The 22,225-nt window shown below is 48.2% G+C and overlaps 8 protein-coding genes across 8 annotated transcripts; 3 read left to right on the top strand and 5 right to left on the bottom strand.

Annotated features, from left to right (window-relative positions):
* Positions 1–17: 17 nt before the first annotated feature.
* On the top strand, positions 18–2,542 carry N7503_001698 (transcription factor domain-containing protein; the record flags this gene model as incomplete). Its single annotated transcript, XM_057061245.1, has 4 exons — positions 18–387; positions 513–2,215; positions 2,275–2,397; positions 2,453–2,542. 4 exons carry the CDS (start codon positions 18–20, stop codon positions 2,540–2,542), a joined length of 2,286 nt encoding a protein of 761 aa, XP_056925207.1.
* A 306-nt stretch (positions 2,543–2,848) lies between these two features.
* N7503_001697 (cation diffusion facilitator family transporter) lies at positions 2,849–4,471 on the bottom strand (the record flags this gene model as incomplete). The annotated part of the gene is made up of 9 exons (XM_057061244.1): positions 2,849–3,199; positions 3,262–3,341; positions 3,401–3,626; positions 3,685–3,788; positions 3,844–3,924; positions 3,978–4,125; positions 4,179–4,223; positions 4,270–4,319; positions 4,390–4,471. 9 exons carry the CDS (start codon positions 4,469–4,471, stop codon positions 2,849–2,851), a joined length of 1,167 nt encoding a protein of 388 aa, XP_056925206.1.
* A 464-nt stretch (positions 4,472–4,935) lies between these two features.
* On the bottom strand, positions 4,936–6,294 carry N7503_001696 (uncharacterized protein; the record flags this gene model as incomplete). Its single annotated transcript, XM_057061243.1, has 1 exon — positions 4,936–6,294. The coding sequence occupies one exon, from the start codon at positions 6,292–6,294 to the stop codon at positions 4,936–4,938; it is 1,359 nt and encodes a 452-aa protein (XP_056925205.1).
* A 1,410-nt stretch (positions 6,295–7,704) lies between these two features.
* On the top strand, positions 7,705–8,106 carry N7503_001695 (uncharacterized protein; the record flags this gene model as incomplete). Its single annotated transcript, XM_057061242.1, has 1 exon — positions 7,705–8,106. The coding sequence occupies one exon, from the start codon at positions 7,705–7,707 to the stop codon at positions 8,104–8,106; it is 402 nt and encodes a 133-aa protein (XP_056925204.1).
* An 836-nt stretch (positions 8,107–8,942) lies between these two features.
* N7503_001694 (putative C6 transcription factor) lies at positions 8,943–11,834 on the bottom strand (the record flags this gene model as incomplete). The annotated part of the gene is made up of 1 exon (XM_057061241.1): positions 8,943–11,834. The coding sequence occupies one exon, from the start codon at positions 11,832–11,834 to the stop codon at positions 8,943–8,945; it is 2,892 nt and encodes a 963-aa protein (XP_056925203.1).
* A 3,819-nt stretch (positions 11,835–15,653) lies between these two features.
* On the bottom strand, positions 15,654–17,011 carry N7503_001693 (uncharacterized protein; the record flags this gene model as incomplete). Its single annotated transcript, XM_057061240.1, has 3 exons — positions 15,654–16,364; positions 16,413–16,553; positions 16,616–17,011. 3 exons carry the CDS (start codon positions 17,009–17,011, stop codon positions 15,654–15,656), a joined length of 1,248 nt encoding a protein of 415 aa, XP_056925202.1.
* Positions 17,012–17,796: 785 nt separating this feature from the next.
* N7503_001692 (cysteine hydrolase family protein) lies at positions 17,797–18,623 on the top strand (the record flags this gene model as incomplete). The annotated part of the gene is made up of 4 exons (XM_057061239.1): positions 17,797–18,143; positions 18,215–18,334; positions 18,403–18,423; positions 18,494–18,623. The coding sequence occupies 4 exons, from the start codon at positions 17,797–17,799 to the stop codon at positions 18,621–18,623; spliced, it is 618 nt and encodes a 205-aa protein (XP_056925201.1).
* Positions 18,624–19,180: 557 nt separating this feature from the next.
* N7503_001691 (hydrogen/calcium exchanger domain-containing protein) lies at positions 19,181–21,239 on the bottom strand (the record flags this gene model as incomplete). Its single annotated transcript, XM_057061238.1, has 5 exons — positions 19,181–19,399; positions 19,454–19,507; positions 19,569–19,802; positions 19,882–20,234; positions 20,294–21,239. 5 exons carry the CDS (start codon positions 21,237–21,239, stop codon positions 19,301–19,303), a joined length of 1,686 nt encoding a protein of 561 aa, XP_056925200.1. The 3' UTR covers positions 19,181–19,300.
* Positions 21,240–22,225: the final 986 nt, after the last annotated feature.

Below are 22,225 nucleotides of genomic sequence, written 5' to 3'. Positions count from 1 at the left end.
CCGTTCAACATTTCGCCATGGATGCGTTGCACGAACTCCGGAATTCGAAGCAAAGCTTCATGCGCGTCAACCGGCAGCGTGACAGCTCTGCTCAACGCAAGAGCAGGACAGTCCTCTCATGCATCCCATGCCGGCAACGCAAGGTGAAATGCGACCGTCTCGACCCCTGCAGCCAATGCACCCGCCGTAATGTGGCTGAAGAGTGTGATTATTCGCCCAAGACTGCCAAAGCTGAGAATGCGACTTCTCCTGTCGCGAATTTAGTGCAGAGAAATGCAGACATTCCTTTGTCATCATTTGTGGCTCCAGTGGATGAGACTCTGATCATCCCAACCGATGCTCGCCCCGCACCAACCCCCACATGCAATCATGATCTTCCTGCCTCAAGTCGGATGGGCACTGTTGATTCACTGACTCAATCTTGCTTCCATGGCTCCGGGACAAGGACCAGATACTTTGGACGAAGCCATTGGGCATTGACAATGGACATGGCAAGCTCAATGATTCCACAGCTGGCCACAAGCTGCTAACGACCTCGCAGTTTCCTGATCTGAAGGCCCATTTACAGAAGTACCACCATGTAAAGAAAGGGCCGGTTGAACATGGATCAGATCATCTGGGCATGAAACGCACGACACAAAGACGACTGGAAGCGACATATCAAACACAGCCACAACCAAATCTGCAACCACCCAGACTTGAAACTCTGGTCCCAGATCGCCGAGTGACAGACAAGCTTGTCAATTTGTACTTTTCTACCTTCGAAACGACATTTCGCATTCTGCATGTCCCTCAATTTCTAGCAGAGTATGAAGAATTTTGGAACTCAAGGGGCAATTCATCCCCAAATTTTTGGACCAGGGACGTATTCGCGGCCAAGTTACTCAGTTTGATGGCATGCGCCGCCGATGCTGGAATCACAGCCGAGGAACAGACTCCCCAGGCATCAAACCAGTCAGCGAAGAGTTGGATACAGGCCGTCGGGTCCTGGGTCAAAACAGTGACAACGTATGCGAAGCTAGATTTGGACTTTATTCAGGTTATGAGTCTACTACTAGTCGCACGACAAGCTACCGCCTGTGAGGGAGATCTTGCTTGGCTTGCTGCTGGGTCTCTTGTACGAGAAGCTATGATGATAGGGCTCCATCGGGACCCAATAAACTTCAAAGGCGTCTCACCGTTCTATGCTGAAATCCGCCGGCGGCTTTGGGCGACTATTGTTGAGCTGGACCTTCAAGCTGCTCTTGATACAGGTGTCACTGCGGGGATATCTCTAGATGACTATGATTGTGCGCCGCCATCGAATCTGGATGACGAAGATTTTTCTTTCAATTCAACTGCGATCCCTGCATCTAAGCTGAGCACAGTATTGACAAGAACGTCCTTCCAGGTATCCTTAGCGCAAACTTTAGATACTCGGCTGAGGATTGTCAAGATTGTCAACCAGATTCGCCTGTCATCAAATTATCAAGAAATTTTGGATCTCAGTCAAGTCATCACGACCCATCTGTCACAAACGCGACTTGCCATGGCCGGACAAAGTCTAGGCCAAGGTGCGCCTTCCAAATTCCAACAATCGCTATACCTCTTTCTTGTCTACCGATATCTTCTCGCTCTACACCGACCTTTCGTTCTCAGTCTCACCGAAAGCCGCAATGAGATGTACAGATACTCACGAGAGATATGCGTAAAAGCTTGTTTATCTCTCCTGTCACCTCTCAAACTCGCTCCTGAATCTGAAGCACGTCCAGTATATCCCCATATTCTCCGTCTGCGAGGAGGTATGTTCCGAAGCGAGATATTCCATGCAGCCGCGACACTTTGCTTCGAGCTGCGTCTACAAGTCAGAGACAGCACACTACCACTTCTTCCTGGTGCTCTGGACCAGACAGATCAGGTCAGCGAAAAGCGCGATCTCCTACTACGTACAGTTGAAAGCGCAATAAAGTACTTCGAACACAAAGTTCGGACAGAGAAACAGGCGTGCAAAGCATTCATGCTACTAAACATGGTCTATACCTCAGCTCAAAGCGAACTTCATTCGGGAACTCATACTTTGCATGTGAATTGTGGAGTGATGAACAATCTGACATTGGAGAATGCCTGCCCTCGTGCGGCTAGACGCTGTCAAGAATTGCTACTCGAAGGCGAAGGTCGGGCAGACTGTCAACATTCTGAAGAAAATTGGCTTGGTTACCCAGGAAATCCGTTCATGGTAAGTAAAATTTCCTGACTCTGATCAGTACATAGACTCACTATTGTTACTATGTGCAGAATAAAGAGGTTCCTGAAGTGGAAGTCGAGTCTCAAAGCACAGAAATCAATGCCTCATCGTTAGAACAGAGCACGAATATAGCTCCTACCATGCCTACAGGGACTTCCGATCCGGACTTATTTGTGAGTTCTCCCCCACCACAAAAGATAATTATGTGGCACTAATCCTGGACTTCAGGACCTTTCATTTGATTGGGGCATGTATCTGGATCCAACATATTTGAATGAGGCGGGCAACCTATGGCCGTTGATGGACCCATTGATATAGGTTACATCTTATATGCGCACTGCAATCTTCCATCTCATTTGATTGTGTGAGTGTATTTAAAGGATATCAATGGCTTCTACATCTCGTATCGACAAGGGGATTTGATGACCGTGACCCATCACCGAGATTACGGGACTCCTTTGCTCAATTAGGAAATCACGATCTCCGAATGTGGGTCTGAAGTGTAAAATCAGGAAACACATCAACTGTAAAACAAGGCACAAGGAAGTCAAAAGAAAAGAAAGAATTTAAATCTTATATCCTGAAAGCAAGAAGCTTTCACCATCCAATGTTCTTTGGAAGCACTCAACGGCAACATGTAAGCTCAAGACAAAAGCTTCCGCAACCAGATGTACAGCGATTCAAGGTACTCTCAAGACTCGTCCTTTGCTTCCTCCCTTGGGCATTTTTCTTTACATCGATCCCAGTACAGCTTTCAGCAACGGCTGGACTAGGACCTTCCTGTCGGGTATATGCCTCCGGTTGCAGAGTAATAGAATGAATCCCATATTCATGGAAACATTCCCTGATAGTCCTAGCCAGGCTTTCGAAATCAGGCATGATATCGTCATCCAACACAACGTGTGCAGATGCAAGGGACTTTTTCTGGTTTAAGCGCCAGATATGGAGTTCGTGAATGGCGAGGATACCGGGGATCTATACTTGTTAGCTTGTTTGCACCAGATATAGAATAGAATATTGAAAGAGCAAACTCATACCTTTTCAAGATCATGTTTCACGTCATCATAATCGACGCCTTGTGGTGCACTTTGAAGAAGAATGAGACCGGATTGTTTTACTTGTCTAAAGTCAGACAGGTCCAGTAGCATGTGTAGCTGTTGGGAAAGGTATACATACTGAGTGGAATGGAAGAAATGAAGATCATTATCGCAATGCCCATGCTCACGGCGGGATCGGCATAAAACCTTCCACCGTAGCTAGCAAACCAGATCACCGCTGCTGCGATGACAACACCGATGTTGTTCGCACAGTCGCCGAGTACATGGATCAAGACGCCCATCATGGCTAGGTCTCGGTTTTTGTGAGATGAAGGTTTATTTGTGTGGTGCTTGTGGTGCACATGCTGAGAACGGTAAGCCCAACTGAACAGAATCGTGTAGGAGAAGAGGTTTGAAATATACCTTTTCATCCACGAGACCAATGGACATTGGGTTCTCTGGGCTATCACTACTTTCACCGTGGCTGTGGTCGTGTCCATTTCCATCTCCGTGGTCGTGGTCGTGATCTGCAGAAAAGACTTAATACTGGATTTCATGGTTCAATGTTCTTCAGAGGCTCACCATGTAAGAATAATATGCTAATGACATTCAGTCCAAATCCAACACAACCCATGATAAGGACGAGCTTAGGTTCCTCGACGCCTGCCAAATATGTCAGCTCTTAATCAAGCGCAGCCGAGAAATAGATTACTCACGCTGTACTGAGACGAATCGCTCAATAGATTGCAAAAACACACTGAGTCCCAATCCAAACAATAGCACACCATTGAAAAAGGCACCTAGAAGCTGGATCCGTTGCCAGCCAAATGTGAGCGCTTTCGGAGGAGTCTTCTTTTCAGCAACCTGATTTTATGTCAGAGTGTTTTCTACATCAATGTTCGAGAAATAGTACTCACTATTGCGGCAGCTAGAGCTATGACGAATCCCACGATATCGTTTAACTAAAATTATTAGTTTGGGTCGCGGTCTCAGCTAAGCTTAACGTACATAGTGGAAGGCATCGGCAACCAAGGCGAGTGAGTGAGTGTAAAAGCCAACTTTGAAATCGCATCAGATCAAATCCCCAGCTGTCTTTGAAGGATTTCGTTTTCTTTGAGGTAAACATACTAGAGATCTCGGCTATGAAGAAACACAGCGAAATTCCGATGACGGCGCTGAGCCGTTGCACGCGGGATATTTTGAATGCCATGGTGATTCTGGGCAAGTCGCTATATGTGATTTAGGTACTTATTAGGCATGGAAAGTCACTCTTTATATCCAATGGTACAGGCGAAGCATGTGACTTGGACACGGAGTTCGGATATCTTTATTACCCTTATGGGAAACAAAGAACGCCGAACAACCTCACCCGCAGAGACAATTGTTTTGTCGGTTTTCCAACATCGCTATAGATTTTTTTTTGGATTTAGCAGCTTGGCAGTGGCTTGTACGAAAGTTTTCTTAGATTGATTCACATTGATCATATATCCATGGATCCGACCACCTGGGCAGTGGCTCATAAGTCATATTATAACTGTTAATCATTGCAATAGGGGAATGTCCGCCACATTGTCTCTCATTCATTATGACTAGTAGCATAAGAGATAGTCAAATAAAAAGCGTATCGTAAATATCTCACTTCATATGCCTAGAGCTGCCTAGAGATTCCCACTATCAATTATCTGGTAAGGTAAATTCATCCAGAATATGTGGGTTATGGCGAAAAGACGGATCACACACGATATGAATAGCAGGCGAGACATCACGCTCCCGAATAGATCCCTCCTGACCAGGTACCGATCGCGAACCCCCGTATGTTCGAGCCATGAAGCACATTAAACACTGTAATGCGACGATCTGCTCCTCTGCAGATGCATCACGCATAGCACGGGTTGTCTCCGCGAATAAGGCCGGCAAATAATACAGAAGCACAGCCTCGCCATCATCAATTCCATTAACGTTCATTCCATCAACAAGACCATGACGAGTTTGCTCTGGTAAGCCTTCGAACGCTTGCTGGAACTGCTCAGCCACTGACCGGTCGGCTACACGGCCTATGGCGAAAAGCCGAAGTAAGGCCCGTTCCGAGCGATCGGCGGTAGATAATTCAGGAAAGCCCTGCTTAAAGACCAATTGCCCACGATTCAGTAACACTTGATCATACGCCTCGCATAGCGAGGTAGATTCGGTGATTACACTCTGTAGAATAGGCCAGGCCTGTAGAAAAGATTGACAGACTGGCTCGATCATCCGATTCGCCCCACGACTATCACGATGAGCGCCGGCGCCAGACACATCGAAGATAGTCTCGAAATACTTGAGATAGAATGCCTCGGGACGACCACGGAACTTGAGGATAGGCTGTAGGCTGCCAGGGATATTTTCGCCTTGCATTAGTTGGGGAATATTTAATGTCGCTCCAATCTGCACTCCAAGGACCACCTCCTCACGCCGGGTTTTAGATAGCTGACCGAGGGCTCTATCTAAGATCCCGCACGCGACAGCATCGGCGAGTAATTGATCGTGGTTTTCGTAGTCTGTGATTCCGACTTGTGTACCCATACGCGCCGCGATCTCGGCAACAAGATGTGGGTCTTTTCCCATGTCACCGATAACAAGCGCCACGATCATTGCGAGGAGCAAGTCGGCATCTTTCAGGAAGGAGTCCGATAGGCGCCTCAGTTCTTGGAAGGTCTTTTGGGATAACCTGATAGGGGGAGGTTGATAGTTCACAAAGGAGCCATAGTCGTTCGCAAGCACCCATTTCAAAGCGCGAACATTGGTGATTGAGCGATTCACTTCATCAAAGTCGGTTTCGAATAATAATCTCGATGGACTGAGCGCGGTTTCGATATCTTTGGTAAGGTTGCCAAGAGAAGGGGTTTCACCTTCATCTTTCTCCATGGCATGTGGGACACGGGTCAAGTGGACGATTTCTGGGCCAAATTGCGCGTGAAGTAGTCGGACAAGATCTTCATCTTGTAGCGAAGGCAGCTCGTGGCGATGCACGATTTCAACAAGAGTATCCTCCATGGATAAACAAAAGTTGGATGGTATCCTTAGGTTGCGAGGCTGTTTAAGTAATTCGGCGGATTGGAGGCTGAGGCTGAGGAATATGCCTCTCAATCAGACAAGTTAAGAGTTTACGTTATATTTCACGATGTTTTGGAGCTCAGCCTCACGTAGGTGGAGTGGCGGGGCAGCTGAAATTAGCCTTGCCCACCGCTCTACGAAGATACATTTTCTGTAAATTCGGTCGTATTCTATGTACTCAAAGCTAAGGCGTGACAGACCAGCATTTGCTGAAATCTTAATTCAATTGAACTAGAACCAAATTTAAGATATAAAAACAAATGAGTATGATAATTCAGGTATCAAGTATCATTTTTACCAGATCTCCCACCTGGGCAGGTGAAACATGCACAGTTCTGGGGCCAAAGATACAACTAATGCCTCGTCAATAGTTCAGGTATCTACGTAACATTCTGCCATTCTATTGGTATTGTTCAGCCACACAACAGACTGTGCGGAGTCATGCGAACCCCCACCATAGATCATTAACTGGTTAGGATTCAATATTGCAACACGGGCAAAACCAGCATGATTTTCATATTTCAGGGATTTGTCGCTCGTATTTTTATATGATTTTCTCGAACTAGATCCCTGACAAGTCTTACTTTAAGACGTTCTATTTCCATCACTCCAAGACCTCGGTAGGCAGAGATCGGCTAGTGCATTAGTACAGATTGTGCACGTGCATGCCTTTACTGCAACTGCGTCAGAACTTCCCCACTAGACCCACCGAGCCAAAAAGGAGGACATAATGAGAGTCACCTTCTGCCATTAGCTGAAAAAGGAATAAAACATAAAAATAAAAGCGATCTACAGGAAGCATTAGGAGGGAGTATTGTTGGGCATGAACTACCTCTGATACAAGGCAACGATCAGCAGTTGCTGCCTGACGAACCCGCTCGGCTACAGTACCGTAGATTAGCCAGCTTTGGCGGGATACTATCAGACATCACATTGACCCACTCCCAGCGCTTAGGATGTGCAAACCTGCAAGATTCACACTTTAGCGCCATTAAGTGTGAATGTTTCATCTTGCGCGTCTCGCTGTCATTGCGCATGCGTGGAGTAAACCCCATCAGAATAATCACCATTGTACTTGGTTCGGCGCCAATTTATTTTCGAGCAGGGCTGCGGGGGCATTGAGTCCATAGGGCACATAAATAGTAGGACAATGATCGCCGTCTGGATATTCAGTCTTCATGATCTAGTTCATAAACACTGATTGATTTCCTCAAGCCTTGATCCGTTCAAATGTTCACATACGATTCACGGTCACTGGCAACACCCCACACCATTGTATGTCGTCCAGTGTCAAGATGTATCTTATCTATGAATCTAACCCTGGAATACCTGCAGCATCCACATTCTCCAATGTCTTCTATCCCGCTCTTTCTTGCCATAAGTAAGGGTGACGGCGTCTTTAAACAATGGAGTCTCTTCATCGATGAAGAAACCCAGAACAACAAAACTGTTCTCCAAGTCAAAGGATCGGATGGCCATTTCCGATATGAACATGAAACCAAAGATATACGAAAATCGCCCGACTTACTTGAGTTGGTCTATATTTGCAACGTGGACGTTACAAAAGCAAACGATATTCAAAAGATCGCAAGTGAAGCTGCTGTTCTCAATGATATTCGGGGGTGGAATTGTCAGGATTATGTGCTTGATCTTATAGAATTGTTAGAAGAGAAGAAAGTTTTGAATGGGGGTGATGGGGTGTATAGGATGCGGATGGACTATGTGAGAGGCATACAGGAGGGTTTGGCTTAGATGTATTATATGTGTATGTTTACTCTGTATTTCGTCATTGGTTCGCTTTCTGATTTCAAGGTATAGACCCGCTTATTACTACTTGGACCTGGACATATAATCCATTACTATGGCATCTAAGCATCAAGTGACGGAGTAAGATAGAAATAGTGAAACGTAAGAAAGCCTTCTGGCAAATCATTGTTTCAACGAATCAAGTCAAAAAGAATCCCTAAGCATAAGCATACCTAAAGCTTATTGCAGCAACACTGACAATAACAGATTCAACGCAGGCTCAGCCCAGCATAACGCCATAGCTCATCATAATCACGTCCCAAGCAAGGGCTGAATGGAAACAAGGAAAACAAGACAGGCAAAAAAACAAGGGCAGACCAATAATGCCCTGCCTACCCGACAAACGCTCGCTAGAACACAGAACATAAAATGGCACAGAGAGATAGAAGAAGCTGAAAGAAAAGACGAAGGGAGTAAAGTACCGAGGAAAGAGATAGGCAAGAATGAAACCTTTGACGGAACCTCCTGCGCCGGGGGTAATTCAAATCAAAGAAATGGAGAGAAAGAACCTAGCAGTAGCAAGGTCTGGGGTTGGGTATCATGATTGAGAGTTCCGTCGGGCCTGAACCCATTATGTCCAGATAAAGCCAGCCCGGATCGGATCACGCGTTCATCAAACACCTCAAACAAAAAAACAAGCCCAAGATTCCTTCCCTTTTTTTTCAAGTCGCCTGCGATCAGGATGTAGATAGTCGTACAGTACGTAAGACGTAACGTAACGGACAAGAGAGAGTCGTAAATGAATAATAGTACAGAGAAGAGCGTCAACGCTTCGCTAGCACCTATCGGCTGAAGGTAGTCCACACGGCGCTGAGCCATCCGGTGGGAATGCCGACTTCTGAGGGTTGGATCATAGACAATTGTGCCCAGTCCCCTCCGTCCAGGAAGGCCATGACATCATCACCGCCAAGACTGGTTGACATGAGACTGGTGTCAGGCCCCTCGGTCGAGGTCAAGGGTGGTGACGGGGCCAGTTGAACACCTGATCCCGGCGGTGGGAGGACGGGTACGTGTGGAGCAGTAGCATTGATGGGTGGCAGCGACTGTGAGTATGGAGGGGGTGCGTTCTGGCGAGTAGGGAGCCAAGAGTTGATGGGCTGCAGCCGATTGGTTGTTGCAGTGAGATATTGCGAGGGAGATTGCGTAGTGGCTACCAAGGATGGAAGGCTGGGAGGGGAGGTGTACATAGGTCCATCTGGGTGGTGCTGTTGTAAAGATGGTAAAGAATAAGGGGATTGCGATGGCATGGGGCGGTTGTTAGGCAAAGGAAGACTGGGGCGGCGGTCTCCATCGTGGCTAGGTAAAGGCAAGCCAGGACTATTGACGGGCACCCAGGATTCGCGACGACCACCGGCACCATCCAGTTGCTGTTCAATGGGATCCCCAAGTTCACTCTTAACAGCATTGCTGCCGGCGTCACTGAGATTTGTCATGCGGTCGGGCATCAACTCTCCACCCATGGCCATTGCAACACCATCTTCATCCATTGAATCCTGCAGCTGATCCTCAATGGAACCAAAGTCCAGGAACAGCTTCTCCAGAAGCTTGAATTCCTCCAAGCCACCGCCAAGGCCACCATCCCGAATTGGTCGAGCGCCGTTCACACCCCCATGATCAGACACATCCGACATACTATCAAGGCGGTTGCGAGAGTACCGGCGGAAGTCTCGCTTAACCTTGGAGAAGTAGCTGTGAAGACGGTTCAGAGTACGGAACCATCCACTAGCCATCTTGAGACGTGGCCGCATCTCCCGTAGGATATCCAGGGCCTTGCGGGACTGCACTGCACCGGGCAATTGGCTATCATGACTGGCCGGCGGAGGTCTAGCAGCGAGGAGACCGTCGGGATCCATGTGGGGGAAATGAGAGCTGTACACACCAATGAAGGCGGCATTGTAGATCGCGAAGCCAACAAGGGGATTCTCAACGAGAGCCCCGCGGCCTTGACAGGTTGCAACCAGGTCGATCATCTCACGAGCCGCCTTGGACAACTCGCGGGCACTGTCCCGCCAGAAAGCCTCGGGTGGGCCACTGGCTTTATCGGAAGGCAGCAAGGGCTCGTCCAAGGGGCCAATGGGCTCATTGCAACGGAGGGGCAAGAATGGAATATAAGCACGGTGTAGAACGATGACCGACAAGAAGTAGACGACATGCATGACAGTATAAGAGGCCAGCGTGGTCTTGTACATAATGTGGGTATCGGTATTTCGGACCGAGTATTGGAGATTGCGGGAGAGGCTGTCCTGGAACTCGTTCAACTGCATCCGCAGCGTTGCGAAGCGCGACTCGGGATGCCATGGGGGGTACTGTTCCGTTCTTCGGCCACCCGCACAGGACCATTTCGCGATGCTTCCCCAAATGCGAATTATGCGAATCACCCTACTCAGGACCGACTCCTCAGCACCAACCTCCCATCGATCGACGTCATCCTCAGTCGAGTCCTTGCGCCGTGAGATTGGCGACCAAGCTTTGCCATCAGGGGTACCGTTCGTAGGGGGGATTTTATCATCACCCAACCCTAAACTCTGCCGAATACTCGGGATCTGCACACCCTGGGCCCCGAAACTTTGTGGGCGACGCACAGTCGGCTCATTTAACCGGGCTGTCCGAACCCGCTCTCCGAAAGCAAAGGCATTATCACTCGGAAGTTGAATTCCGAGATCCTGAATGTTGATCATGCGCGGACGATACTTGCCGCTGCTCAGGCATCGGTCGAGAATGAAACATGCCCAAAAGGTCCGACGCTTGGTTTCTTGTGCAATTACATCATCCGATGTCTGTTCCTTTGGCTCCACTCGACGAAGAAGCCCGAAATGATCAGCCTCGGGCTTGAAGCCCGGGGACGAGCGGGAAAAGTCCCGCGAGGGAAACTCATTCTCCAGCTCAAATGGTAAGCCCATGCTCTGAGCAAGCCGGATCGCCATTCCAACATATACCCATGCGCTCTTACCACGGCACATACCCCATTCATGGAGTGCTAGCATGAGTAGTGCCTGAACTCGGGCCAGGTCGGGCACAGCCAGACTTGCGCCATCAAGGCCGGCCAGCCGGCTTCGCAAAGCTGTCGCGTAGAATTCAGATGCTGCCAGTGGGTTCGATGAGTGTCCGGGTGACGCGGGGGAGTGGAATGCGACGAGAGGAGGGTGGAACCGAGCGGTTAATGCGAGGACTCCCAGCGGGATTAGTGATGAGGACGGATCGGCCTTGGAAGCGACATTGCGCACAGCTTCCTGTCCCTCTACCTGGATCGGGGTTGGCGGTGCTGGGGTGGACAGTTGACGTATTTGCCCGAGGAAAGTGGCTGGGTGGAGGAAAGGTAGGTGTGTAGCAAAATGCGACTGGAATAGATCGAAGACGGCTTCCCATACTTTCGTGGTAAGAATTGAGGCATCGAGGGCATCGAGACCGGCTTTAGATCCTGGTGAAGACCCTGGGATTCCGGGGATTTTGCGCTGGCGTGGCCGCTTCGGTCCATCTCCCCAGTCTCCATTGCGATCCTCCCCATCAACGAGCGCGGCCAGATCTCGCTTATTTCCACTTATGCCGATGGCGGGGGTTGGGTAGACACAGTCTCGGCCGGAGGATTCGCACGCGCGGCAGGTGGTATCGATGCCGGAATTGACGCACTTGATTTTACTGCGCCGGCATCGAGCGCAAGCGATACTGGACCGCATGGTTGTAATTAGGCAGATCCCACGTCTGCGGGCACGATTTCGGGAGTTAAAACGCTCAATCTGGAAAGTGGAATCCCATTTATCACTGTGGATTGCTGTTAAATGCTTGTGGTTTCGCTTGGGTTCACTGTCCGAGTGAGATGGTAGCGATGAATACGGGGAGGTATGAATCTAGACCCTGTTCAAGTGTGTATTGAACCTGATCTATTACCGATGTTAGCATTCTAGATCATTTGCGCAACAATATGTTCCCCATACGTACCTATATGACGGTGTGGACAAGGAAAGAAACCCCAGGAGAGAAGAACCCGAAGGGGGATAGACGGGAATGGGCGGAGTGTGGGGGAAAAGAAAGTCCACGGGGCACCGGGACCGGGAATGCGACTGGAGAAAAGAAGATCGGAAGGGAACGGAGTATGGATAAATCAAAACGGTTTGGAGCCGAGAGCCGCTGGGGAACTGGGCATTTGAAATTGCGGAGGCCCAAGGTATGCAAGGACGCGCGCTGGCTTGATTCGTGGAGAGTGGAGCCCCCAGGTTTTCCGGATGCCGAGCTTTTTAGTTCAATGGGGCTGTATTTTTTACATCGACCGGTATAGATTACCCCATATTTCCTAGTCTTACCCCATGTTCACCTGAAGACCGATTGCTTAATTTACAAACCCGAGGCCGAAATTCAACCACGTAGTATTGGAGAGAGGTCCGAGCTGGGATCTCATGATCCTCTTTTGCTCAACCCAACTTCCCGACAGTGGAACATTTCCAGAGGGTGACACCGTGTTGGTCCAGGTCTAGATGGAACTGGCTCAAATACCAATCCCACGGTCACTTCCCGCTCCATACGGGAACTATTAGAAGCAAAGAGGAAATTGAAATCTGGTATGGGTGGGGAAAGACCCAAAATATGAGAGATCGGACGACATCACTTTCTCCAGGATCATCCCGTCCTTAAGGTACACGGACCCTGGTCTTCCGATCGGCAAATGGCTGGATCTCGTACAAAAGATGACAGCGTACATTTCCCCGAGTCGGGAAGTCCACATCTGGCTAACGGAAATGATGGACAAAAGTCGGAGGGTACAGCGAGAACGGTTAGACCCAAATGCACTCCACATGAGGGATTCTAGGGCTTAGACTCCCACATGGCCTGGGGAAAAGCCACGGAGCCACGGATTCATTGATATACCGAGGAGGCAAAGAGAAAAAGGAAAAAAAGAGGGGAACATGTTCGGACTTCCCATCTGTGATCCCTCGGGTAGACATTATCGTAACTTTCTTCCCCCCCCAGACTTGACAAGCACACGACCGGGGCTCCCCGCAGGGACAAGAAGATCCACGATTGATCCTCGTTCCTACACTCCGAGAGTTACATCAGTACTTGGTCCCTCGCTAGGATCGGCCTACTATTTTCGCTTGATTGACGGAGGGCTCCGTCATGTCATCGTGTCACCCCTAGGCACAGCTTCCCGGGCCCCCGGTCTTTCATTCTTTCGGTCCAACCAATATGGACGGAATCTCACCGCAATGCGATGATCATACCCTAGACCTCGTTCAAACTGCAGCAAACGAGAGAACCCGATGCCGAGCTGCATGGGTGATCCGAGAAACTTAGAACCTGTTTACAATATTATTATGTACGGAGTAGAGCCCAAGCCCGTAATCCACAAAAATGAAATAAAAATAAAATGCCCCCCTTGCTGTCAGGAATGAACGGGAAAGTCATACACCGAGCATTTTATTTTTCCCCCACGGCAGTCCCGTCGATTCTCGGCCCCGTCCGACTCACAGCTGTGATTGGTCCCCAGCCTCCGAAGCGTGAGCGAACCGACCCCGGCCAACCCCGCATTTCCTAATTTCATATTACGTAAGGCCGGCTATGGCCCGAAATTCCCTTACAGTGATGGGGCCCACTGGTATGTGCTGTTTTAGCTGTTTTAGGGAAATCATTCGGGTCTAAATGATGTCTCTTTACGTACCAGTGGAGAAAAACAGAAATACCGTAAAGCCATCATGTGCCAATCCCGAGACGGGATATTCCTTTTGCCTCGTGTCAAGCCCTCGGTGGGTCCTGTATTTGACTTTTCCCCGGTGGATATTCTGTTCCTCGCAAAAGGGCCGGTTCAGTGATGCGGAGAAACACAAAAAGCAAAGCTTAAAAGGGAAATTTAAGCGCTGCTTTCCCATTCCCCGGTCTCTGCAACCATAACCATGTTGCATACTGTCATTGTAAATCTTCCCCACATCTGACTCCGATGACATTGTTCTCTTGTAATTATAAATGAAAACTCGGGTCATTCCCCGACTTCTCGGCTCCCCATTCCCCTTTTCATTTTCCAAATTCCCTTATGCTTTTTTTCTGGTCTTGGCTTGGGGCCATGTACACCCACTCATAAGCTTGGGGGTAACCCAAACCCGGGTCAGAACCAAACCCCCAACATGACCCAATGAACCAGTATAAAACCCTCCAGCTGACCAGCAAAAAAAAAAAAAAAAGTGGCCCCCTCTGGAGATTTACCCAATTGATGATCCTTCTGCCCTTTACCCGATCCTCGACCGGGGCCGCGGCCCTGGCTCCATGAGAATCAGCAGGGAAAATCCCGCGCTCGGATTACCGAATCGGTCTGTCATGGCAAGAGAAGCCTGTTTGATGGGAGATCTTTACTTAAAACTAACCTCTTGATGATTTCCCTGCTGAAAATGCAGGTGCAGAATCGAGCTACAGGTGGATGCAGAAACTACGTGGACCCTGGTATTAACGTAATTCAAAAATCTCACTTGTTGTTTTCTCGAATCTAAGAACATCCGGAAAATAACCGATCGGCTTCTGCGGGATCCTATCCTGACGCGGAGCCGACTCCGACCGTCAGCCCAGGCCAGCCCGCGTAGCTTGACTTTCTCTCAACAACCCTGCCAAACAAAAGGGGCCTGTAAATACATAGCTATTGAATGCCAGTCCCAAATTCAACCATTAGCCAAGGTCATTGTCCTTAACCCCCACGTATGTCATCAGGATTCAGATCCCGATCGTTTGATTACATCCCACAAATCCCCACATCGGGTTCGGGTAAAAAAATCCAGGCACAGTGGGATCCCGATTCCGAGTGCCCCGATGGTTATGTCATGCCTACCGGGCTTGATTGTTTATCCATTAAATTTTCTGGCTTCGTCATGTGTGATGTTATCCACGTTTTAATGACTTTGTGCTTACGCCACGGTCGGCTATTGCTGGGTAGTGATTTTTTGGATTTTCTTTTTTTTTTTTTTGTGGCTATCGGACTCCGTGGACGGCTTGTGTGGACAGGGTAAGGCTTGTGTGTGGACAAGGCATGGCTTGGCGTGTGGACAAAGCACCAAATTCCACCGTAGCAACCGGGATAATTTAATTTGGCTAAGTTACGGAAACACATTAGCCTGCATCTAGAAGCCGTCCCGGGGCTAGTTGCTGGGCTCCCCGTACGGGTAAATTGACTACTAAATTAGTCTTAGCAACGTTTGAGTACGGGGAATTTGGGAATGGTCTCGTGCCTATCACTTGCCTCAGGTGTCTACCTTGTCACTTTCTCATCTTTTCGGATTTTCTTCACAGATCCAACTTATGCAATAGACCAGGTACATTGGCTGAGTAATAAGGAGCCATTCGAGTGAACGTCAAATTCAGCATGTCACTCCCGAGGTCGAGCAAGTAACAAATGACTATCTCACAATCCTTATCCAGGTACTTTTTGACCACGGCACAATCATCTTTATCTCATAATTATATATCACACTTTTCACTCGCATTCATATTGTATCAATAGGCACGAGATCGCCTTTCCGCGCTCAAATGCTAGCTGACGGTGGATTGAAGTCTCCCTCCAGAGCTCTCAGCTCAAAATATCTCGTTATAGTTCGAAGCGGTGCCTTTGAAGCTACTGTACCCTCAAAACAACTTGTAAGGTATGGTGCCGTTTGCAGAATTAGAAAAGCAGTTTCTTCTGCCATGGCCAGGTTCTTTTCCAATGAGTCAACCTGTGTGCCAGATAACTTTTGCTGGAGTTTGATCATTCCCATAAGAAGTTCCAGACGAAAAGACCAAAAGGCAATAGCAAGTCCTGCCTTTTGGGTATTTCGGAAGCGAACTTGGTATGTTTCAGTTGGGAAAGAGGGTATGCAAACTGGGTCGATGTCGACCAACTTGCTGGATATTGGGATATTAGAATGCCAGTACAGGGGACCTTGTTCAGAAGCTTTCCAGTTGCTTTCCCACTCTTCCAGTTGATCAAAGACCGCCCAATAGTCATCTAAAAGTGAGAGAGCGGTTTCTGGGTTTTCCCTCGGGGATTCTGAGAGGTCTGCGCGGCTGGAGTCGTTGGGAGCAGAATGTTCAAGCCCATAGAACCATCGATTTGTTTGGTAGAAGAGCCGTGGTATTTGCAACGCAATATCGTGGAGAAGCTCCTTTTTGGTCTTCCGAATATTCAGAAATGGGAGGCGAATCCAATCTGAATCGGCTAAGAAGGTTGGATTATGTCTGTCAAGTCTAACAGAAAGCTGTAGGATCGTTAGTGAAAGCAGAAGCGACGGATACTAGAGGCATACAAAGACCCCCCTAAATCCACTAAAAGCTTGTCGCATTTGTGGTGAAGAGCAATTGCGCGGCCCATAGAGCTCTAAGATGCTTAACACACCGCGGATGTGGGCCAAAAGGGCTACTTCTGAGTACTCATTTTCGTTCACGAACTAGAAAAAGTGTTTAGGAAAAGAAGTTTCGCTTCTTTCCTATTTGGGGACCTGAATCTCACCTCAAATACTAGAAAAGCTATAGCTAATAGCAAGATTAATTCAATGTTGGCCTTTTGTTGAGCACCGCGTTGGCCATTCTCTATGACCTGCTGGATATGTGGACGAGCCTTTTTCAAGGCGGACGTATACGATGACTGTGCGAGCTGTGCTAGCTTTATGTCGTTTTTCAGGTTCCCCATATAAGTCGTGAGGAGACTGAAGATTGGTAAAGCGAGCGAGTCATTCCGCAAGCGTGTGAGCGGCAGTAAAGCTCGAATGCACAAAGCTGCGCTCGAATAATTGGGGTCGGCTCGCGATATTCTATCGCCGCTGAAGATGCCCCCTTGGGAACCAGGCTTAAAGTCTTCAATAAGTGCCAAGAGCGTCAAGCGCCCAGGAAAATCAATGGATTTCATATCAGAGGGTAGACTTGGCTTAGCAGCAGCTGGAGTAGTTCTTCGGGATGGAGAATCATCCGAGCCACTTGAGCTCTCAACGCCAGCGGCGATTAAGCTCGACTTTCTTCTATTTTGTAATGCATGGACTAGCGCTTTTTTATCGCTTTGTTGGGTCAGATTTGCAGCGTTTCGATTGATGAATGTCCGTGAATCTTTCGGGCTGTTACATTTAATACCAGCTTTGCTGCACCGAAGACATTCAGGTTTGTTCAGATCACACTTGTTGTATTCAGCATAGCTACAGAGCTTCTCTAGACATGGAACAATATCCTTACCTTCTTGCGGCGTCGGCGGCATTCATCGCATCCTCGAGAAGCTCCGGGGTAAAGCGGCATGGCGCGACCTGGCCACTAGCAGACAGCCTGAGAGACTCCAACGTGGGCCACTTATTTCAATGGCGCTCAGTGACTGCCAAATATGTGTTCAAAGTAAGTCTCAAGAGATAACACATCTCGTAGAATGATTGTGAGCTGCGTTATCCACGGTTACCTCATGACGTCCGCCAGCGCTAGTCCCAAAATGGAAGTCACAGCGCCTCTACACAACTCATGCGTAATCTAGGGAGTCTTCCTTTTTTGTTGAATAATAATTTACTGCAACTCGCAATAATCAAAAAACCGAACACCGAAGGTTTATAAATCAGATAATGAGGGACAGGATATAAAAGTGCAGACTAGGTGCTCTGGTTTAACTTGCCTTGCATTACACAAACATTCCAAGGTTTTACTCAATCGTTTGCAACAATGAGCTCTCATACTGCTGTCCTTCTTATTGATCCGCTCAATGACTTTCTCCATCCCGATGGAAAGTTGTACCCTCTCGTCAAGGCTAGCTTGGAGTCGTCCAACTCTTTCGAACATATGAAGGAGCTGGTGGCCGGCGCAAGAGCAGCCCGCATTCCTATTTTCTATGGTCTTCATCAGATCACCAAGGATGGAACTTACTCAGGCTGGAACCACATGAATGAGTTGCATGTTCAAATCAAAGAGAAAGTGACATTCTCCGAAGATTTTGGTGGCCAGATTCTGAAAGAATTAGAGCCTCAGCCTAGCAATGGCGATGTAGTTGTCTCTCGACACTGGAACAGCAGGTAATTATTGGAAGACCAATATTTCGAATCCTTCTCTTTTTAGATAGCGATACTGATCCATATAACACTAGTTCCTTTTCAAACACTGACCTGGACTATCAACTTCGGCAGCATGACATAACTCACGTTGTGTTGGCAGGCTTAACCACCAACACATGTGTGGAGTCTACTGCGCGTGCTGCTCGCGAACTGTGCGTATTCTTCACTTGCCCGATTTATATGTTGGGCGCTTTACTAATATTGATTCCTAATTGACTAGTGGCTTCCATGTCACTTTGATGTGAGTTTCAATCTACTTCTGATGTTGAATGGTGAAGGTATTGTAACGAGGTTGCTAACTTTTGAATCAGTACCGACGCAACTGCGGCATTTTCGATTGAGATGAAAGATGCAGCAGTCAATCTGATTTGGCCCGCGATCGCTGACCAGCTTATGACTGCCAATCAGTGGATATCTTCCTTCTCAAAGGGGCGTATTTGAGTGTGGAAACTTCAATTAGGGGTCCAGTATATATGGACCTATGCTAGTCAATGTTTTGGCTCCAGTGCTCCGGTGTCATTTGTGTTTACCTGAACCAAGGAATGCAAACTTAGACTACTCTACATCCATGCTTTATAGACAGAGCATGTCTTTGTTGCCCTAAATGCTTGAGGCTTACTGACCCATGCTCGAATTGCCAAGCCGTAGAGTATGATGATCGCCATCGACTTTACAGTCACCATTCTTACCCCAATAATCCGTTGGTTATGCAGAAAACCTTCTGAGGCCCATAAAAGTATTCAATCCGCAAGTAAAGAGGGTCTCTTTTCAAGGTTGCTTACTCAATTGCTTTTCAGACCCTACAATAATATGCTGTACCTATGTGAGGAGTATATGCACTCGAAAGCCTCGAAATCTACAGTGCAGAAAAGGATCTCAGTTTCACGGGAGATCATATCCAACACTCAACCATTCCATGTTGAACAAATACCCGGGCTATAAGGCATTTCGGGGACCTACGATAGTTTACGGAATCAAGCATTGTATTATAATTTAGTCGCATAGATATTTTGAAAAGTTGTCAAGTAGTTATGAAATAATACATAAAGAATGGAATAGAAACCAAGAGATAGATTACCACTACTAGTCATGCAGCCATACACCTGGTGGCTACCAAGCTAATAGAACCAAGCAGCAAGGGCAATAAGCAAATACATAGTCATGAGCAAGACACCCTCAAGCCAGTGGGACTTGCCATCACCGATGAGGTAGTTGACCTTAAACAGTATTAGCTGGGAGATTTAAAGTTTCTTTGGAGAAGGGTTACTTACCAGAAGAACGGCAACGAAGAGCAGGATGACTTGGAAGTTGTCGAATGAGAGAGTCTGTTTCAGGAAGTCAGTGTCAAGTAAACTTAATATTGGGATCCAGACACAGGATTCGTACCATGTCATCAACACCCATGCACCATCCAATGACAACGACCAGCGGAAGCACAAGCAGGGCAATCTGCATACTGGATCCGACGGCCACACCGATGGCGAGATCCATCTTATCCTTGCAGGCGACTGTGACGGCTGTGGCGTGTTCCGCTGCATTACCGACGATAGGTAGGAGGATAAGACCGACGAAGGTCTCGCCGATGCTACCAGTAGCAGTCAAGGCACTGATGGAGTCGACCTAGGGAATAATCGTATTAGTCACACGCTTATACTAGATCGCTGGATGGAACCTTGCAAGCAAATGCATCTTTACTCACCATGAACTCGGCACAGACACCAACAAAGGCAGTTGAGATCACAAGTGTAAGCGCGGCAACCCAGATATGCAACTGAGGCTGATCGGGCTCATCATCTGGATCCAACACCTGCATTTGCTGTGCGTGTTCACCGCCCATCGTGCCGGCGCTCATCTTGCCGATTTGTGCAAGGTTACGGGTAGTGTCGCCTTCAGTGACCTTTTGGCGACGTTTCTCGACCTTCGGGCTGGGACGGTTGTAGATCTCAACATGAGACTTAAGTTGGAAGAAGAGGTAGCAGGCGTAAACGACGAGGAGGAGAATACTGGTGCCTCGAGACAGAGGTGCAACTTTATCCGCGTGACCTGTGGAATCTTGATAGATATTAGCTTCTGTTGATATTATTCACTGACAAATTGAGGGAGAAACTGACCGTCAGACCAGCTGAAGGCGGTAGGAATGATCAAAGCGGCAACGGCGATGGCGAGGATACTGGCGGCTGTTTGGGCCACGGTGACGTTGAAGTGTTGCTCCATGCGATTGATACCGCCGAAGAAGAAGCACATGCCCATGACGAGCAGCAAATTCGACAACATACTGCCGATGAGAGAAGTTTGGACAATGACGACTTCCTTCTTCACCAGCGCGATGATAGCGACGATCAACTCGACGGCATTACCAAATGTAGCGTTCAGAAGACCACCAATGGTCTCACCGGTTCGCAAGGCAATCTCTTCGGTTGCAAAACTGAGCATAGCAGCCAAGGGAATGATAGCAATGAAGTTAACCACGAAAATAGCAACCGGTTGCACATCAGCAGCATACAGCCCAATACCAACCGGCGCCGCAATGAAGAGAACATTGATCCAAGAATTGAAGATAGTCGCCCTCAACTGCGAAGCAACCGTAAATTTAGGAGGCTTTCTTTCCTCCGTCTCATCCTTCAATTCTTCCTCCGTTGACCCACGCTTGAATCGACCGAAGACACCTTTCCGCTGCCTAGTCTTGCCATTTCCTTCTTCAGTTTCCGGTTCAAGTCCCCGCTCCGAGGCAACGTTGATAGGGTTCTGGCTACCAATCGACGGCTCGTTGCGCTCAGCGCTAGCTGCCGTGAATTGATCGCTGCTGGCTGTTCCGGGTGGAAATGTATTGGCGTAGTTGGGCACAGTCAAACCGTCAGTTTCAAAGTCCTGCTTCCGGCGCTGGTCTTCTGATAGGGAGAGATCGTTCACGCTGCGCGTCTGAGCCTCTAGTTGAATAGAGCGCCTCCGTTGTGGGCGTCTGCGGAACTTCTTGAATGGATTGCGGGAAGGTTCTTCGTCTTCCCCGTCGTACCATGCATTTCTGCGTGCCTCGCGTCGATAGATATCTAAGGCCATCTTAGTATGGGTGTTGATGAGTATGAACCAAAGTGTGAGGTATGATAGTTTCTTGGGTCGAGCAACATTTGGTTATTAAAAGACAAAAAGCTTGAAGACTTACGCATTATGAAAGTGCGAGGTATCGATTGGGATATTAATTGGGCTTTGATATGATCTTTCTGAAGGATGTGTCAATGAATGTTCCTTACTCTCGCTTCGTTGTGTTTGTGCCAGATATAGCCCAACCTTGGAACCAGTAGAACTCTGGAAGGCGAGGCGCAGGGATCAGGTTTTATCAGAGAAAGCGACAGCCTGGTCAGACTGGCATCGCCTCACCGCTGGCGTAAGCGCGCGGAATAAGACTTACAAGTGTGAAAGTCTGTTTCAAAGAGGAAATAGCATACGAGGCTCACTGGGTGGAGTGAAGCTTGAAGGTGGCTGAGGGTCTCGAAGCCACAGGATGATATTATGGGGATAATCAAAGGATTCAGGTTCCAATTGAGATTCTCAAAGGTAGGGAATTCGCCAAACACCAATCCAAAGGGTGGAGCGGGCGAAGCAAGGGAGGGATGGGATCAAACAAAGAGCGACATTCACACCAAAAGTGCGAGAAAGAAAAAAGAGATAATCAAAGGGGCTGTCGGTAAAGAACTGGGGGAAATTGGGAAATTGGGTTTGTATGCTGTTGCGATTCCTTTGGATTTTCCATCCAGTGTGGCTGTGTCCCAGGGGCGATCGCAATCAGGTGGAGTTGAAGCTTGGCACTTCGGCACTATAGTCACTATTGCGACGCCAATGGAGTTTCAGAATAAATCATTTGAATTGCAAAGTTTTGTCTAATGAGCCCGTTAATATATACCAGATTGCGTTGTCCTCCTGGGAATCATGTATCAGACTGCCAAGGGAAAGAGTGCGCTGGCGGAGAGCCACCAAAAACCTAAATACCAAGAAATACAAGAGTGCTTCACGGGTTGAAGCTTCCTGTCCATATCTTGGGCTCTTGG

Source organism: Penicillium pulvis, assembly GCF_028828015.1.
Source record: "Penicillium pulvis strain IBT 33274 chromosome Unknown contig_12_segment0_segment0, whole genome shotgun sequence".
Classification (NCBI taxonomy): domain Eukaryota; kingdom Fungi; phylum Ascomycota; class Eurotiomycetes; order Eurotiales; family Aspergillaceae; genus Penicillium; species Penicillium pulvis.
Note: the sequence above shows the minus strand (reverse complement) of the source record. Positions and strands in the feature narration are given on the sequence as shown.